At 38.3% G+C, this 18,481-nt stretch overlaps 1 protein-coding gene across 1 annotated transcript in view; it reads left to right on the top strand.

Annotated features, from left to right (window-relative positions):
* mTerf3 (mitochondrial transcription termination factor 3) overlaps positions 1-18,481 on the top strand; it is a 78,106-nt gene that overhangs the window by 28,927 nt on the left and 30,698 nt on the right. The window contains exon 2 of the mRNA XM_067146408.2: positions 15,340-15,522. Within this exon, the coding sequence (XP_067002509.2) occupies positions 15,340-15,522 (183 nt within the window). The remainder of the gene's footprint in view (positions 1-15,339; positions 15,523-18,481) is intronic.

Raw genomic sequence — 18,481 nt, 5'->3', positions numbered from 1 at the left:
GAAGCACAATGAGTGGTGGCTTGCTTGTGTCATGTGTGTAAAGGAGAGAGGCATTGAGGAGGGGCAGTAGGGGTTAGCTGGGAGAATCGCCTATGGTGCGATAGTGAAGGAGGGGTCCGGGGAATGTTGCAGACAAAAATATGAAAAACTACTACGTAAAGCACGAAGAACAGTAATCTTTCTTGGAAATCTTATATTTGTAAACAATGTTATCAAGAAATTGAATAGAACTCTAGGTTTTTCTGAAATTTCATTTAGATTAAGATTAGCATTAGAATACTGGTCTAAGTATATGAAGTACGCCTCTGTAACGTGAAACAAAGGTCCCTTGTTTAGCATCTCCATATTTTCAAGGTCTTGCTCTATGTTCACGAACTTGTGTTTATGACCATGGACTTGTTGGCCTACAGCTGAGAATGTATTATACTTCACAGCATTGAGATGTTCAGTATATCTAACCCTGAAACTACGCCCAGTTTGCCCAACATACCCACAGTCACAGTAATTGCATCGAAACTTATACCCTCCTGACTTGGAGTAGGGATTACTTCTATTAATTGCTGCTGTGTTATGTAATACTTCTGCGCTTCTTGACGAACATGTTATTAATGCGTCAACCACTCTCGATAATCTTAATAAGCTAGACACACGTATAAAGTTCACTCTGGAATCCGAAAGGGAAAAGTCAATTAATTTCTTGGACCTGAAGATTAATAGGCACACTTCCTCATTTTCATTCAGTATTTATAGAAAGCTTACACAGACAGCCGTCACGATAAAGCAAGATTCGATGCAACCATAATCCCATAAATAGGTGACTTACAATAGCCTGGTGGATCGTGCCTTCAAGGTACCTATGTCCAAGCGCAATTTGAACAAAGAACTGAATATCATCCGGTTAACGGCCAAGGCTAATGGCTGTGTAGAGGACTTTATAGAACATATAATTAATAAGTTTAAGTATCGCCCTCGCACCACTTTGATTAAATATAAACCAAAACAAAAAGCTTTTTTGACATTTACATTTAATAAAGATGTTTATAAGGTCACAAATATTTTTAAGAAGCGGAACATTAAAGTCTCATTCAGAATGGATAACAGAAGCGCAGAAGTGTTACATAACGCAGCAGCAATTAATAAAAGTAATCCCTACTCCAAGTCAAGAGTGTATAAGTTTTAATGCAATGACTGTGATTGCGGGTATGTTGGGCAAACTGGATAGTTTCAGGATTAGATACACTGAACTTCTCAATGCTGTGAAATATAATAGATTCTCAGCTGTAGGCCAGCATATCCATGATCTTAAACACAAGTTCACGAACAAAGAGCAAGACCTTGAGATTATGGAGACGCTACACAAGGGACCTTTGCTTGACGTTACAGAACTGTGCTTCAAACACTTAGAGATCAGTATTTTAATGCTAATCTTAATCTAAATGATATTTCTGAAAAACCTAGAGTTTTGTTCGATTTCTTGATAACATTGTTTACAAATATACATGAGATTCCAAGAATTATTACTGTTCTTCGTGCTTTACGTAATATTGCTCAATTTTATTAATATCTTGGAGTTCATCACCGCCAATAGTTACTTTATCTTTAAAGGCCAGATATATAAACAGGAAGGTCTTCCCATGGGGGCCCCAGTTTCGGGAATGATGGCAGAAATTTATGTGGATTTTCTTGAAAATAATAAAATCAACAACATTAAAGGAATAATATGCTGGTTGAGATACGTAGATGACACGTTTACAATAATTGATCACAGCATTACTAATGGAGAGGAACTATTAGAACAATTAAATAATATAGATTCACGGATTAAATCTTCTTTCAAAAGTGAAAATAATAATGCGTTCAATTTTCTTGACATTACAATTATTAATGACTCTAATAAACTTAGGTATAAAATATTCAGGAAACCCACTCAAACGGTGAACGTAATTAGACAAAATTCCATACACCCTGCAGCACATAAGAGAGCCTCCTTTTATAGTATGATTTACAGAGCTTATAATATACCCATGTCAGAAGTAGATCGTAAAAATGAATTGGATATTATTTATTTTATAGCTAAAAGTAACGGTTTCAGCAGGCAATTTGTGGACAAAATTATTAGCAAAATCGAGAAGAAATCATTTTCTACATTAACCAAGTATAGTAACAAGAAAGAAGATAGTTCCGCCCTTTTCACCTACAGTCATAATAAAATATACGAAATCAGGAAAGTTTTCAAGAAACTTAATATGAAAGTTTCTTTTCTATAATCAGCACACTATCAATAACAGCAATAGCAAATTTCAGAAATCAGGAGTTTACAGATTAAAGTGCCAGGAATGTTCCGCCAGTTATATTGGACAGACAGGCCGCAATTTTAACGTAAAGTATAATGAACATGTTAGTGCATCAAAATACGGCAGATTCTCAGCATTCGGTTCTCATATGGTCGATACCATTCATATATTTGCAGATATAAAACAAGACCTTCAAATTCTCCAATTAAGTAAGAAAAGAAATCTATTGGATATTTTAGAAAACATTTTTATAAATATTGATCAAAAATGCAAGTCGATTTATAATCAATGAAATATCAGAGGAAATCAATATACTTTTCGAGGAGATAATCATTAAATTCTTTACACAAAGGTGTCATGCTTTACCTTACACCTCTCCCCTTACATCAAACTCCCCTCAATCTCCCCTCCAAGTCAGTCCTCAATGACCTTCGAGGACATCGCTCAGCTTTAACACTTGAGGTGGAGCGGTCGACGTAGATCGGGCAAGGAGGTGAGTGACCAGATGGGCACTCAGTTTACATTTCAATTGAATTTTTTCTTAACTCACTCTTTTTTTTTTAGGCTCATATTTCACCTGGAGTAGTTTAATCTAATGAGTTCAACTTAACAAGGTTCATGAGGTGATGTCATAGAATTAGCTCTCACGGCACTTCATTCAAATAAACGAGTCAGTTTATTATGAGCACGAGCAGAAAAACAGCTACCAAATGTCGCCACCAGTCTAAGTGGAGAAATAGTATCTACGAGAGACGGAGAGACAGAGCTTTCTAATTTTCTATAACTCTCCCCGCCCCCAGTTGAGAAGTGTATGAGGAGATGTGATGTCACGTGACCATTAACACGGCATGCCATTGGCCATGCGGGAGCAAGCTTATTTTGTCGTTCAATGAACGAGGTAGTTCATTTACTTATTTCAACGTGCCCTCACCTTATTTTCAATGTTTGTATATGTGACTGAAGATGTCCCATAAGAGGATGAAACTTGTATCACGAATCAAACTCAGTATCCCAAGATGAAAAATTTTGAACGCAGACAAACTTTTTTTTTCAGGTTGTTTTTAATTATGACATTTGACCCACAAGTGTGTGAACTTGTAGAAATATGAGACAATAACTTGGTATTTTATCTAAATATATATTTTAATATAAGGTCTATAGGAGTTAGTTGTACAAAAATGTTGATGTATATTTTATGTTAATTGCCAGTATTTCATGACTTTCTTGCAGCTGATGATGGCGCAAAAGAAACACCGAACCTAGTACTGCTAAATAAAGTTAATATGTTGTAATACATTCAGGCAACATTGTTTTGTATTGAATAATCGGAACCTCTAATAACTCTATAAGTATTTGTGATCTCGGTTCAATACGGATAAAATAAAAGATGAAATTTCTTAGCTAAAAGGTGAGGTGGATAGATCGAATCACGAATGAAGATATACTGAATGGAGATCAATTTGGGTAAATTTGATGAGATTCACAATTAGAATTAAAAAGGTGCAACCTATTCAATACAAAATGTGTTGTACAAGGTGTTCACAACATATTATTTATTATTACTAGTACCGGTTTCGACGCTCCATGGCGTCGTCATCAGCTAGAAATCGCAAAGTGGGCAGAGTACATGTCATAAAAGTTGTATAGATAATACATACATTGCAAAGTACAAATGATAGGCTGTTTTCTCATTAAAAGCTAGAAGAATGATGTGTAAAATATGGTGATATAATATAACACATAGAGGCATTATAGTCTAATGAGGCAGGTGAGTATTGTACAATAAAATTGGTCTGATGACTGAGAATAAAAGTCTTCATATGATAATAAAACAATGCAGTAAAATTGTCCACTCTTCTATTGTTGTTCAATGGAGACATACATAAGTCCAGGTCCAGTGTTGTATGTGGTTGGCAAGACCATCAAATATTTGTCTAAAGCCGGTACACCTGACGTTGAGAGGTTGAATAAGGTTGATTTTTAAGGTTGTCTCAGCTCAACGTGGGTGGTGAAGCTTCAAAGGAAGAAAAAAATGAAATGGATAGCTAAAAATGGGATCACGGCCAAGTATGATAGGATATGAGACTCACCTTGTTTAGCGTGCTGGTTGTATGTTGTGAGAAGAGTTGTGGACGAGTGAGATGGGTGTGAGTAAGTTGAGTGAGTGTGAAGGTAGGGCGGGCGGAGGGGGGAGGGGGAGAAGGAGAGAGGAATGGAATGGAAGGGATGGGAAGGCGGAGTTCAAGGTGGGTCAGGGGGGGCGGAGTGGCGGTGGTGTGGGACATAGAAGAGTGTTTTGGAGAGCGTAAAAGATCGATTTCTTCTCCGTGATTTTAATACCTCTTAAAGACTTCGATTAGAAAATCGAAAAGGATATTAGGTTTTTCTGAAATTTCATTAAGGTTTAGATTAGGATTGAAAAATTGATCTAAGTGAATAAAACAGTTTTCCGTAACATCGAGTAAAGGGCCTTTGTTTATGTTTTTGAGAATTTCTAGGTCTTGTTCTATGGTAGTGAAATTATGCTTTGAGTCATGTATGTGTTGGCCTATTGCAGAGAACTTATTATACTTAATGGCATTGACGTGTTCTAAGTATCTACTTTGAAGCTTCTCCTGGTCTGTCCAATGTACGAGGAAAAACAGTTATTGCATTCGAAACGGTAAACACCTGATTTTGCGTGAATGTCGGATTTGTTTGTTGACTTGGTATTGTGAACTATATCCATATTTCTATTGTTGGTTCTATACGATATTTTAATATTATGTTTCTTGAAGATGTTAGTTACACTGTGTATGTTTTCATTAAAAAATTTGATGTGAAGTAGTGACAGAATGATAGGACACATCTTAAGCCACCCGGGACTTGTTCAGTTGTTTTTCTCTTCTGTGGGTGCAGGACGCAGGCGAAGAATACACCCACGGTATCCCCTGCCTGTCATAAGAGGCGACCAAGTGATGATCGAATTAGAACCATAAGACTACTTGTAATTAGTACCACTATGCGGGGAACACCATGGGTGGCCTTTACTTGTGCGTAGTACCACTGTTTTAGGTACAGTAGCGACAGTGTATGAATCAGGGTGAGTTTTACAGTACCTGTGAATTGTACCACTATGCGACGAACACCATGGGTATGCCTTGCCGATGATTAGTACCCACTCAGTGAGGAACACCACGGGATAGTACGAGCCCCTGTGATTAGTACACCTGTGTAAGGAACACCATAGGTTGGCGTTACCTGTAAATGGCACTGCAATGTGAGAAACACCATAGGTCTGTGTTACATGTGTGCATTACATTACCTGCGAATAGTACCATAACGTGTGGAATACCGCAATTCTACGTTTCTTTTGATTAGTACCGCAACATGACAAATACCATGGTTCAACTATCCTAGCGATAAGTACCATTATGAGGGGCCGATGACCTGGATTTTGGACCCCTTTAGACTACAAGCATCATAGATTTGGGATTATGCTTTAGAAGTAGTCCCTTGGTCAGTAATACTATTGTTTAACGCTAGTTTCTGGGAATGTGGGGAATTGCAGGTCGTATTCACCGACTGTTTTAAATTCATATCCATCCATTCGTCATCATTATCATCATCATCAATGTCCCACTCCAGTTACCCGGGTGTGGTTAACAAGCCTCCTCCACTCCTTTCTCTCCTTCCACTTTTCCTGCTCCATTACTTCCGCCACATCCAATCCAGCTTCTCTAATGCCCTTCCAAACCTGATCCATCCACCTTCTCGGTCTTCCAACTGGTCTCTTTCCCTTAACTTCTCTTTCCAATTCCCTTCTTGCTACCCGTTCCTTTCCCATTTGTTTTACATGTCCAAACCATCTCAGTCTTGCTTTCTGTATGTTCTGTTCTAATGGTTCTATATTTAGCTCTTCTATGATTTTAATATTTTGAATTCTATCTCTTCTTGTCTTTTTAACCAATGTTCTTAAAATTTTTATTTCTACTGCTTGTCTCTTATTAGTTACCAGCGTTTCTAGTCCAGTATGAAATACTGTTTATATAATTTTGTTCTCTTGGGTACTTTGTCATCCCATAGAAGCGCTCTGACTTGATGATAAAATATTGTACCTTTACTTAATCTGTTATTAATTTCAGGATTGATTTCATTACGTCCATTAATAATGCTACCCAGACATGTAAACTGTTCTACATTCTCTAACCGTTCTCCGTCTATGTTCAATTGGCTTCTCTTTTTCACTTTTCCACAGTGCATGACTACAGTTTTCTTTTTACTAATTACCATTCCAAACTAATTCCTATTCTCCCTTTCCCCAAATCACCACATCATCTGCAAATACCAAAGCATTCACTTCATCACTAATGATACTCTGTTTTACACATTTTATGATTTCATCCATCAATATAATAAACAATAATGGAGACAGTGCACTTCCTTGTTTGAGACCGTTTTTTGTATAAAATGTTTCAGAGTCACCACTCCCCACTTGTACACTGCTTTTACTCTCATGATACAACATTTTTATCTTGTTAATGATTTTGGTACATTACTTTTCAGTAGGCATTCCCATACATGTTTTCTCTTAACTGTATCATAAGCTTTTTCCAAATCCAAAAATACGAAGATGATTTCCTTGTTCCTTTCCAGATGTTTTTCTATTATCGTTTGCACTGTAAATATCAAGTCTATTGTTGATCTATTTGGTCTAAAGCCATATTGTTCTTCCTCTGTGTTTCTATTATATCCCTCAGTCTTTTGTCTATGACTTTCTGTATTATGTTTTGGCCATATGATAATAGAGCTATACCTCTGTAATTTTCACATTTCTTCCCATTTCCTTTTTTGAACAGTGGTACAATGCTTCCTTGTTGCCACAGGTATCCTTTCATCCTTCCATATGGCATTGAGAGCTCTGTATAACCACCGTAGCACAATGCTTCGTGCTGCCTTAATCATATCAGCATTGAATTCGTCTTTTCCACTTCTTTACCTTTGGCCATTGCTTTCACTGCCCTTTCAAGTTCCAACCATGTTATCGGGTTCTCTTCTTTTTCTCCATCCATTATTTCCATTTTCTTATCTCCTTCTTCCTCCGAGCAGTCATCCTCATTATAAAGTTTTTCAAAATACTTTGCCATCACCTTCTGAAGACCCTTTTCACCTGTACTATGGATCCATCTTCCCTCTCTAATGCCTTGATTTACTCTTTTCGATTTTATTACTCTGTATAATAGTTTCTGATTTCCTCGACTATCTTGCTCAGTTTTGTTGGTAAACTCTTCCCAACATTTCTCCTTTTCTTCCTTGATACTCCTCTTTACTTGTAGTTTCAATCTTTTGTATTCCACATGTAACCTTTCTATCTTATTCTCATCCCTCTGATATGTTTTTTTCTTTTCCTTATCCATTTCTTTCTTCACCTTGTTCCTGTCTTTCATTTCTTTTTTTATTTTGCCTGTCCACCACCGTGTCTCCTTTCCCTTAACTTTTGCTTTTGTTTTCCCACATACTTCAATTGCTGCTTCCACAAATATCTGTCTTAAATTGTCCCACTTTTCTTCTCCACTTCGTATTTCCGTGTTAGGCAACTTCCTTTTTATACAATCTTAGAATGCCATTCTTTTATCCTCCTCCTCCAATTCCCAAATCCTGATCTTTGGTTTCTTCTTCAATACAATTTTACGGAATTTTACTTGTTTTAATTCCACAATCAATAATTATATATTGGTTGATCTCATGGCTATTCCTCTTCATAAACCATGTGTTCTTTATTATCAGGTTATTTCTTATACAAAAGTCCAACAGTTCTGTCCATCTTCATTTCTATCACCATGCCCATGTGGGCCGAGAACATTCTTATATCCCATTCTATCAGTTCCCACATGAGCATTCAGATCTCCCATTATCATGATCCCATCTCCAACAATATGTGTTTCCAGTTCATTGAGGAACTCTTTTTTTTCTTCCACGCTACATCCTGTCTGTGGAGCATACACGTGTATTATCTTCAGTAGTTCCTTGTTTACATGTATGTGCATTATTATAATTCTTTCATTTACATTTACATTCTTCATTATCACATTTTGAATTCTGGTCAGTGGATGATTTGGACTTCTAAATTGTCACTGCATTTCATCTCATTTCATACCATTAGGGGCCAATGGCCTAGATGTTAGGCCCCTGTAAACAACAAGCATCATCATCAGTTTGTTTTTGAAGGAAGTGTTGGTGGTATGAATGGTAGGGGTAGACCAAGGTATGAATATGACGAGCATATTAGAGCAGATGTAGGATGCAGTAGTTACGTAGAAATGAAAAGGCTAGCACAGGATACACTGGCGTGGATTGCTGCATCAAACCAGTCTATGGACTGATGACTCAAACAACCACACGTACATTTTTAACACAGTAATTGTATAATTAATCACTCCATCCTGTATGCCATGGTAAACAGCCTGAAAGTGCATACATTAAACCTTGATATACCAATTATCATAATATTGCCCCACAATAATGAGCATATATTATCCACATTGCCGAATATACCATTAAAAAATCTGGAAAATGGTTGGAATTCACAAAAGAATCATCAATTAATGAAACATGGTTTGACCTATCAAAATAGAAATCTGTGTTCATAAATCAAAAAATCCGTGCTCATTAATTGAAATAAAACGTGTGTTCAATAATCGAAATATAAACACATGTTCCATAATTGAAATAAAAATTCTGTGCTCATTAAACATAATAACAAAAATCCATGCTCAATAATTGAAATAAAAGATCTGCACTCAGATAAATAAATACATACATACAGTACATACATCGGTGGGTTAGTGAAACTGACCAAGTCCGTTTTAAAAACAAAATGCATTTATTCATGCTAGCAAACCCCAAGAAGGTTATCTTTGAGTGGTATGTGTGTCTAAGTCCTATGCTGTACCTTACACCTTAATCTGGAACAGCCTCAAAATGACTTAGTCTGAATGATTAATTAATTAATTAATCAAGAAGTAAACCGGCTATATTAACTTAGTTTTACATCTCTACGATACCACCAAATAAGGAAGTAATATTTACAAGTTGTACATAGCCATTTTTACCACAAGATGGCGCTAGTGTATCTGCCTGTAGCTAGTAAAATTACCAAAATCAGTGAATTGCACAAATTAGACCATGGCTCTAGTGCATGGGACCCTCACCAGGACTACTTGATACGAAAACTGGAAAAAGTTCAAAGGAAAGCAGTACTGTTTGTTCTGGGTGATTTCCAACAAAGGAGTAGTAAAGACCTACATGACAACTTTCAGTTGTGAACTTTTTATTACTTCTTCAACAAAAGTATGAAGACCGTGGACCTGAAAATGGTTTTCTGTGGTTTCCCATTTTCACACCAGGCAAATGCTGGGGCTGTACCTTAATTAAGACCATGGCCGCTTCCTTCCCACTCCTAGCCCTTTCTTGTCCATTGTCGCCGTAAGACCTATCTGTGTCGGTGCGACGTAAAACAACTAGCAAAAAAAAAAACAACAAGATTAATGGATCCAACAACTTCATCACCTACTCAGCGTCATACTATAATTTAATATAATTAATTTTCAATAAGAAAGTTTCAATGTCATCTTAATTAAGATACTAAAGGTCCATTTTAACCTTTTCTTTGAATTTAAATCAGGTTGCTTTTTATCGAATTTCACTCGTACATTGATACTGCAACTCAAGATTCAACTTTAGCCATAGACCTTCTTATTATTATCTGGATATGGACTGGTTGTCTATTTTATAAAATATTTTAAATCAGCAGTGCAATATCACGCCAACATTATTCATTTCTTCGTAAACATTTCAAACAAGCTTTAACTGTAAATTATCAATTAAGAACTCATAACAATTTCACATTGTGTAATATTCATTCTTAATGTTATATTTTACCGAGCTTGATAGCTGCAGTCGCTTAAGTGTGGCCAGTATCCAGTATTCGGGAGATAGTAGGTTCGAACCCCACTGTCGGCAGCCCTGAAAATGGTTTTCCTTGGTTTCCCATTTTCACACCAGGCAAATGCTGGGGCTGTACCTTAATTAAGGCCATGGCCGCTTCCTTCCCACTCCTAACCCTTTCCTGTTCCATCGTCACCATAAGACCTATCTGTGTTGGTGCGACGTAAAAGCAAGCAGAAAAAAAAGTTATATTTTGACCAAAACAATCAGGATTCTGATTTTTGTCTTTTAGGTATGAGTGTAAAAAGGCTGATGATGTCCTTATATTGGGCGAAACATGTCCCATAAAATTTTAGTATAATAAGATGTAAATCTTAACTGTAGGAACTCAGTTATTGAATAGGTTGATCCTAATAAAATTTTAGTCATATTTTTTTAACTGATGTACATTTCAATACAGACCAGACATGAAATTTGTAACTTGTAAAGGAGTAGTGTTACGAGAATGTTGCAAACATTGGGCTGGGAAGACTTGGGATTAAGGAGAAGAGATGCTCAACTATGTGGTATGTCATATGAAATAACTTTCATTTTGGTTCGTATTGATGATGTATCACTATCAACAAGGATGAAAAGGTCCACCTATGCAATACTGTATAATACTATATAGTATTAAAATACTTTATAATATTATATATAATGTATTAAATGTAATATTATATTATTATACTCTACACTGAGTGGCCAGTAGTCACGGGAAGGGGTATCCCATTAGAAAATGTGCCGTGTATGACCCCTGAGCATTGTGGCTATTTGCGACGTAGCTGAGCAGTCTGTCACAGACACCAGTTGATATGATATAGATGTTGATTCCCATAGGGAATCTGAAATATTTGTCCCAAATGAGTAAATTTATATCATCTGATGGCCAAGCAAGCATCAATTTTTGGTAATGAGACAAAGTCTCTCATGTGCATTGGCACTGCCGGTGGCTCTAAGTAGCCTATGCGGTGGCCTCCATGGTATGCACTAGCCGTGCATCTTGGTAGGTGTACTAGGTACCAACTGACGAGCCCAACCTAGCACACGGGGGCGAAACGCTGGCAATCAGGAATGAGTTAGCTGAAAAATTTATAATGTCCAATAATGGACCATTTATATTGGTATTACAGACACCAGTGTCATGAAGATCGCAACACGTCGCGAGTTAATCGACTTTGAACACGGGATGATCATCGGACACGGTGCATGAGTCATAGCATTGCGGAGATTACACGCGAATTTGGGTTTCCGATGTCAACAGTGTCGAGGGTAGATTTTCAATATCGCAGAGAGAATGTTACCACTCGCGTAAACTGCCGCATGGGAAGACCGCAGGTGTTTAACAAACAGGCATCACATCGCCTCAGCAGAACCAGACAGGGCGTTCGACGGGCTACTGTGAGAGATCACCGTCCAGTTGAATGTCGGGAGTCAGGAACCCATTTCTACCAGGAATGCAAGGAGGCAACTGCACCGCATAGGCTTCACCAGTCGACGACCAATTCGTGTCCCTATGCTGACACCACGAGATAGAGCTCAACGACATGCATGGACCCGTGAACATCGGCAACGGACCATGGAACAGTGGCGGCATGTGGTATGGTTCTATGAATCCCGGTTCCAATTGTATCGAACTAATGGGCACTTGTCTTGCGTGTCAACAAGGTTGTGTCCAGGCGGGAGGTAGCTCAGTTCTGGTCTGGACAGCGTTCTCATGGTCGCAATTAGGCCCCATTGTCTGGCTGCAAGGAGCGCTGACAGGTGCACTGCACGTTATGTGGACATTCTTTCAGACCATCTGCATCCTTTTATGTTTATTTTATTTTGTTACTTCTTAGGACTGAATGATAATGCATTGAAATGCATTTTAGATTATCTGTCATATCTCTTTGACTTGTCGGATAATGAGCTAGATTTATCCTTTTCAACCATGCTACTGGTGCCACCTTTTACTCATACTGATGAATGGTAACATTCCCAATTATGTGATGATCACAATGCCTAATAACTGGAGCTGCAAGGGAACTGGGTGAGATGTAATGTTTTGGACAATTACCACCAACACTTGTGTTCCAAGTAACAGACCAATCAGAGCTTGTTACACCAATAGATCATTTTGAAAGGCACTAAAGGAGTGAAATTTTTCAGATATTTTCTGAGTTTATAAACCAGAGGTACCTGGACACTGGCAAGCTTTTTGGTCCGTCAGAAAAAACTTAAAGGTTTTTTGGTGATAGAAAAACAATTTCTTACCTCAAATATCAATGTATTCTGATGTACTGGTCAGGAAAATCTTTAATTCAATGAGTTGCTAACAATGGCACTAGAGATGGATATTTTAAAATCCGAACAAATTTAAAACTGAGGGCCACTGTCGTAGGAGGGGGAGAGGTGATACTCCCACGTGGCACGTCCCAGGTGGCAGAGAGAGGGATCCTAACCGGCTCGCCGGCAGACTCGAGTGAATTAAAATACCTCTTGCAGACCAAACACACAACCTCCTCTGGGAGGGAGGCACAGATGAAGAATACACTGACAGTATCCCTGCCTGTCGTAAGAGGCGAATAAAAGTGGCGACCAAATGATGCTGAATTTTGAACCATGAGATTACCTGTGATTAGTACTGTTATGCGAGGAACACCATGAGTCAACGTTTCTTGTGATTAGTACCACTATGTAAGGAATACAATGGGTCTGTGGGTCAGTAACTATGGGTTTACAGTACCCGTGTATAGTATCCGCTACACCCGCTACGGTGTTTCATCATCCGGTTGTGGACATCATGGGTCTGTGTTTCAAGGAACATCACGGGTCTGAAACCAATATGAATGGTCCGTTATTGGACGTTATAAATTTTCCAGCTAACTCATTCCTGGTTGCCAGCGTTTTGGTCGAGTGTGCTAAGTTGGGCTCATCAGTTGGTAAATAGCACACCTACCAAGACGCATAGCTAGTACATACCATGGAGGCCACTGCGTAGGCTATTTGGAGCCACCAGCAGTGCCAATGCACTACGAGAGACTTTGTCTCATTACCAAAAATTGATGCTTGCCTGACCATCAGATGATATAGATGTTGATTCCCATAGGGAACTTGAAATATTTGTCCCGAATGAGTAAATTTATAATACCAATATAAATGGTCCATTATTGGACATATAGTACCTACTTTGTGAGGAACACCACAGGATTGTACGGGTCCCTGTGATTAGTACCACTATGTGAGGAACACCATGGGTTTGCGTTGCCTGTGAGTGGCCCATTAAGTGAGGAACACCATAGGTCTGCGTTACCTGTGAAGTACCACAATGTGAGGGACACCGTGAATATACGTTACTCGTGATTAGTACTGCTATGCCGGTTTACTGATATGCTTGTATGCACTGATGGCAAGTACCTCTATTGAAATGGTATGACATATAGCCATTTGCATTACCCACAGCTGTTCATGGTATGGAGTCCCTAGAGCAGTGACGTTATTGGTGCAAGAAGACGAAACAATACATAGAGGTGATTCATCCTTATTCCATGAAAATGTATAATGAAAATATGGGAGGTGTTGACTTTTGGGATCGGATTATTGCCCTGCATCGGATATTAGCCAGCAAAAAGAAATGGACCATCAGACTAATCTTCCATTTGATTGACTTCGCACTAGTGACTGCCTGGATTAAACACCAAAGTTCAGAAGCTAGATAAAATATTCCAAAGAAGTTAACTCAATTTTCTGGAATTCAAGGTTTAAGTGGCACATTTCCTACTGAACTTTGAAGACCATGTCAATAGCGAGAGTGATGATGTAAATGAAAGGGCAGTCCTTCCAGGATCAAAGAGGACAAGAACAATCGCAATTCTACACGACAGTATTCAGACTAGCCAGGCAGATCACATTCCAAAAATCCCACCAATTGTGAGACCTTCACGTTGCCATTTTCTACGATGCAACAGCCCCAAATGCTGAATAAAGTGCTCCACATGTAATGTATTTCTTTGTATGAATTTCAACTGTTACCAGGTGTTTCATCTGTTGTAAGATGTACAATTGCTGATGTGATTTTACCATTTTTAGGCATCAACTGTGATTTTGTGCCGTTCCAATATTTCTTTTGAAGTATTTTTTAGTTTTGTTTTTTGACAGGTTTTTGTTCTTCAGGAACTTCATAATTGTTTTATTAATGCAATATGTAATGTATTGGTACAGAACACACTTTTTTTTTTTGTCTGTGAAAACAAGTAGAAAAATGACTCGAACACAATAGTAAAATAGTAAAGAATACGATCCATGTCTAACCTATAGGTTATATGCCATAGGCCCTAAATGGAACTCGCCAGGTTTTAAATAATTGATATTCCATTTTCAGTGTATTTTTGTGTTTTGAAATATATTGATTTTCAAAACATGTTCACATATTCTTGCTGGGTTCTAAGGAGGTTAGGAAGTGCTTGACCCTGAATAGAATCCGAGCTAACGATGACAGATGTGCTGACCTACTTCAGAAGTGGGAAAGGGTGTCTATTGCAACATGTAGCTGCAGCTTCCCAAGTCAGGCAGTCCAACATATTATTGAAGAGTGCCCTCTTGCTTTTGTCTACGTCTCACTATTCCCCCAGCACAAGAACTGCACATTGCCTCCAACGAACTATACCAGGGACAGTAGACTTTATAAATCACTTACTTGTACATTTGTAAATATTGTTGTTAAATAGTTCATATTGTTTTTTTTTTAATTTAATATTTAATATTGATTTAATATTTAATATGTAATAGTGATGTGTAGTGCCATAAAATAATAACAGTATCCAGTATTTGGGAGATAGTGGGTTCAAACCCCACTGTCGGCAGCCCTGAAGATGGTTTTCCGTGGTTTCCCATTTTCACACCAGGCAAATGCTGGGGCTGTACCTTAATTAAGGCCACGGCCGCTTCCTTCCTTCCTACTCCTAGCCCTTGCCTGTCCCATCGTCGTCATAAGACCTATCTGTGTCGGTGCGACGTAAAGCAAGTTGTAAAAAAAAAAAAAAATAATAATAACAGTGTGTTTACTGTGTTGAAGATTAGTTGTCATTTCCTGTTTTAGGTTTCTGCATGAAATAGGAGTGGATGCAGATGAACTTGGTGAATTCTTTACCAGAAATCCATTAATATTCAAAGAAGACCTAGATGATCTTACTGTAAGATTGAATTATCTACAATCTAAGAAATTTTCAAAACCAATGGTGGTGAAAGTTGTGTCCAATAATCCTTATTGGCTCATGTTCAGGTAATTAATCTCTCTGAGCTCATATCACACTAGCTTGGAAGAAAGAAATTTCATTGCTTGAATACGGGAATATGGAATGAATTTCTTGCAGTAGAGGAAGGAGGATAGGAAATTTGGTATACTAAACACAAACATTGATCAGTGTGTGTGTGTAGAGGAATTAACAGGAAGGACAGACACTAAACATGAAAGAACAAGGACAAACTTCACATTACTATTACCACGTTTTCATATTCAGTCAATCAATCAATCAATCACTACTGATCTGCATTTAGGGCAGTTGCCCAGGTGGCAGATTCCCTATCTGTTGTTTTCATAGCCTTTTCTTAAATGATTGCAAAGAATTGATTCTGTGGAGCACAACTAGGTATAACTTCTTTTCAAGGGACCCTATTCTGAATAAAAATCTTTAATTTCAGTCTAAACAGGGTTTAATTTCAGTACTATTTTGTATAAGAAACCTAAATTGAATATTATTTTGCATAAATGCAAAATAGCTTTACAGCCCTCATGGTTCAGTATATTGCCTATTTCTACAAACACAACAGATATGAACTATCAAGAGAGCCTTGAGGCTTTCATTTGTAGTTTTTAACAATAGTTACTTTTCGGTTATTACTTATATGTTGTATAGAAAAACCAGTGTGTTAGGGTACAGTCTATCAAATTAAAGCTGCATTTAAAATATAAAATACAAGGTGTTGCATGCATTTATTTGATAACATTTAAATCAGTTCTATATAAAATATGTAAACATAGAAAATTATAATTTTATGAGAAATATTTGTTTATATTTACCATCCCTACTTAGAAAGATTAGGCACAATTTTTACATAATGCGGTACACTGGGAGCAGTATGATTATTAGAGGCTGTGGCGTCCCAGCTAACCTAACAAGTCAAGAGCCAGTTTCGGCCTTCAATTCATGTCACTAAACTTCATGATTTGACTGTCGTTCATTAAATGTTATACAGAAATTTGGAACTTCTGCCAAGAAAGCAAAAGGTTCATCTAAAGAAATCAGAATTTTGCATTTAAATGTAAATTTAATATAAAATACAAAATTTTGCATTAATTTGCAAGTGTAAAATGAAAAAAGTTTCAATCTAGTATGGATTGAATGTATAACCATGCTTGGCAAATCTATCACTTGCGATAGCTAGGTATCCCTGTCCATTGCTAATTTTCATTTAATGGTTATATAGCTGATTTTGACCTGTGTAGAGCAACATTTTATCATTCCTTTCATCAGTTGATGTGTTCAAAGCTTCTTCAGTAGGAAACTAGTCTCTCTTAATTTGTTTCTTACAGTTGTTGCACATCATTTGACCATTATTCACACGTGGGGTGTTTGTATCATCCATGATAAGACTTCCTTAATGACATCACTTTAGCCAGGGTGGCTTGGCGATTGCCTCGGACAATTCTCACAAGGCACTGCTTATGGTCAACCACTGCTCTGATCAGGGTGGGCGATAATGCCTTCCATACAGTATTTTGGGTCTACACACATGACATCTGCATAACTTTGGAAATAGAATGTCCCATTCTTAGTGCACCCACTGTCATGCTCCATTAATTCACACCATCTCACCATGAGCAGCTTAGGCTATGTGCATCATCACTACACAAAGTCCAGCTGACACACTCAGTTACATGCAGTAGCTGTCGAATGATGTAACTGTCTGTAGCAAAGGTTTTGGTTCCACCTAATTAATACCTAATTAATATTTTACAATCTATTGTCTTATATATACTGGGTGGTCCACCAGCTCCTTGCGATCCAGTTTTATGCATCCCTTCACATTAACTATAGTTCTGAAAGACAATGGTCCCTCTCCCTAATACCAATATAGTTGGTCCATTATTGGACATTATGAATTTTCCAGCTAACTCATTCCTGGTTGCCAGCGTTTTGTCCCAGTGTGCTAAGTTGGGCTCATCAGTTGTAAATAGCACACCTACCAAGACGCATGGCTAGTGCATATCGTGGAGGCCACTGTGCAGGCTACTCGGAGCCACCGGCAGTGCTATTGCACTATGAGACACTTTGTCTCATTTCTAAAAATTGATGCCTGCCTGGCCATCAGATGATACAGATGTTGATTCCCATAGGGAACCTGAAATATTTGTCCCGAATGAGTAAATTTACAATACCAATATAGTTGTCCATTATTGGACATTATAAATTTTCCAGCTAACTCATTCCTGGCTGCCAGCGTTTCGCCCCAGTGTGCTAAGTTGGGCTCATCGGTTGGTAAATAGCACACCTACCAAGACGCATGGCTAGTGCATACTGTGGAGGCCAAGGACCAAGGGGGATGTTTTCATTCCCCTCCCCGAAGGGGAGGGGCGGGCCACCTAGAAGGTAACGCCTTCTCTCTGGCCAGGAGATTTGGCGGGGTTCGGGGATTTGGAGTGGTTTGAAGTTAGAGAGGGGCGGTGTTAGGTTTTTGTGAGGTGGGGGTGTTTGGCCTCCTGGCTAAGGGTGCAGTACCTGCTCTTGTGCTTTTTATTGAGTTTTACTAAAGATACATTTAGTTACAATACATGTTAGGTTTACAATACAAATGAGATTACAAATACATATATAGAGATTACAATGAAGTTTACATAAAGTGGTGGTATGGTTGCGGGTTGGACGTGGTGTTAAGGTAGGTTTGAGATGTTAGGAAGTGGAGGGTTGTTGTGATGTTTGTGATGGAGGTGGCTAATAGTCGGAGAAGGTCTAGTATTGGGAGGGGTGGTATAAAGTAGTTGGTTTGAGGAATGGGTGGATGGATGACTGGTGGAGGGGTTGGGGGTGGCGGTGGGCGTGGGCGGCGGTGGGAGTTGTTAGAAGGTATACGGGTGGGTGGGGGTGGGGAGCGGGATTGCTCTACTCGGTGGTACTGAGAGTTGACTCGGACGCCGGTGGTGACGAGGTGGTGTACATCTTCTTCAGCAGGGAGATGGATGC

This window comes from Anabrus simplex, chromosome 4 (assembly GCF_040414725.1).
Source record: "Anabrus simplex isolate iqAnaSimp1 chromosome 4, ASM4041472v1, whole genome shotgun sequence".
NCBI classification, from domain to species: domain Eukaryota; kingdom Metazoa; phylum Arthropoda; class Insecta; order Orthoptera; family Tettigoniidae; genus Anabrus; species Anabrus simplex.
This window is presented reverse-complemented; position numbering and strand designations above follow the sequence as displayed.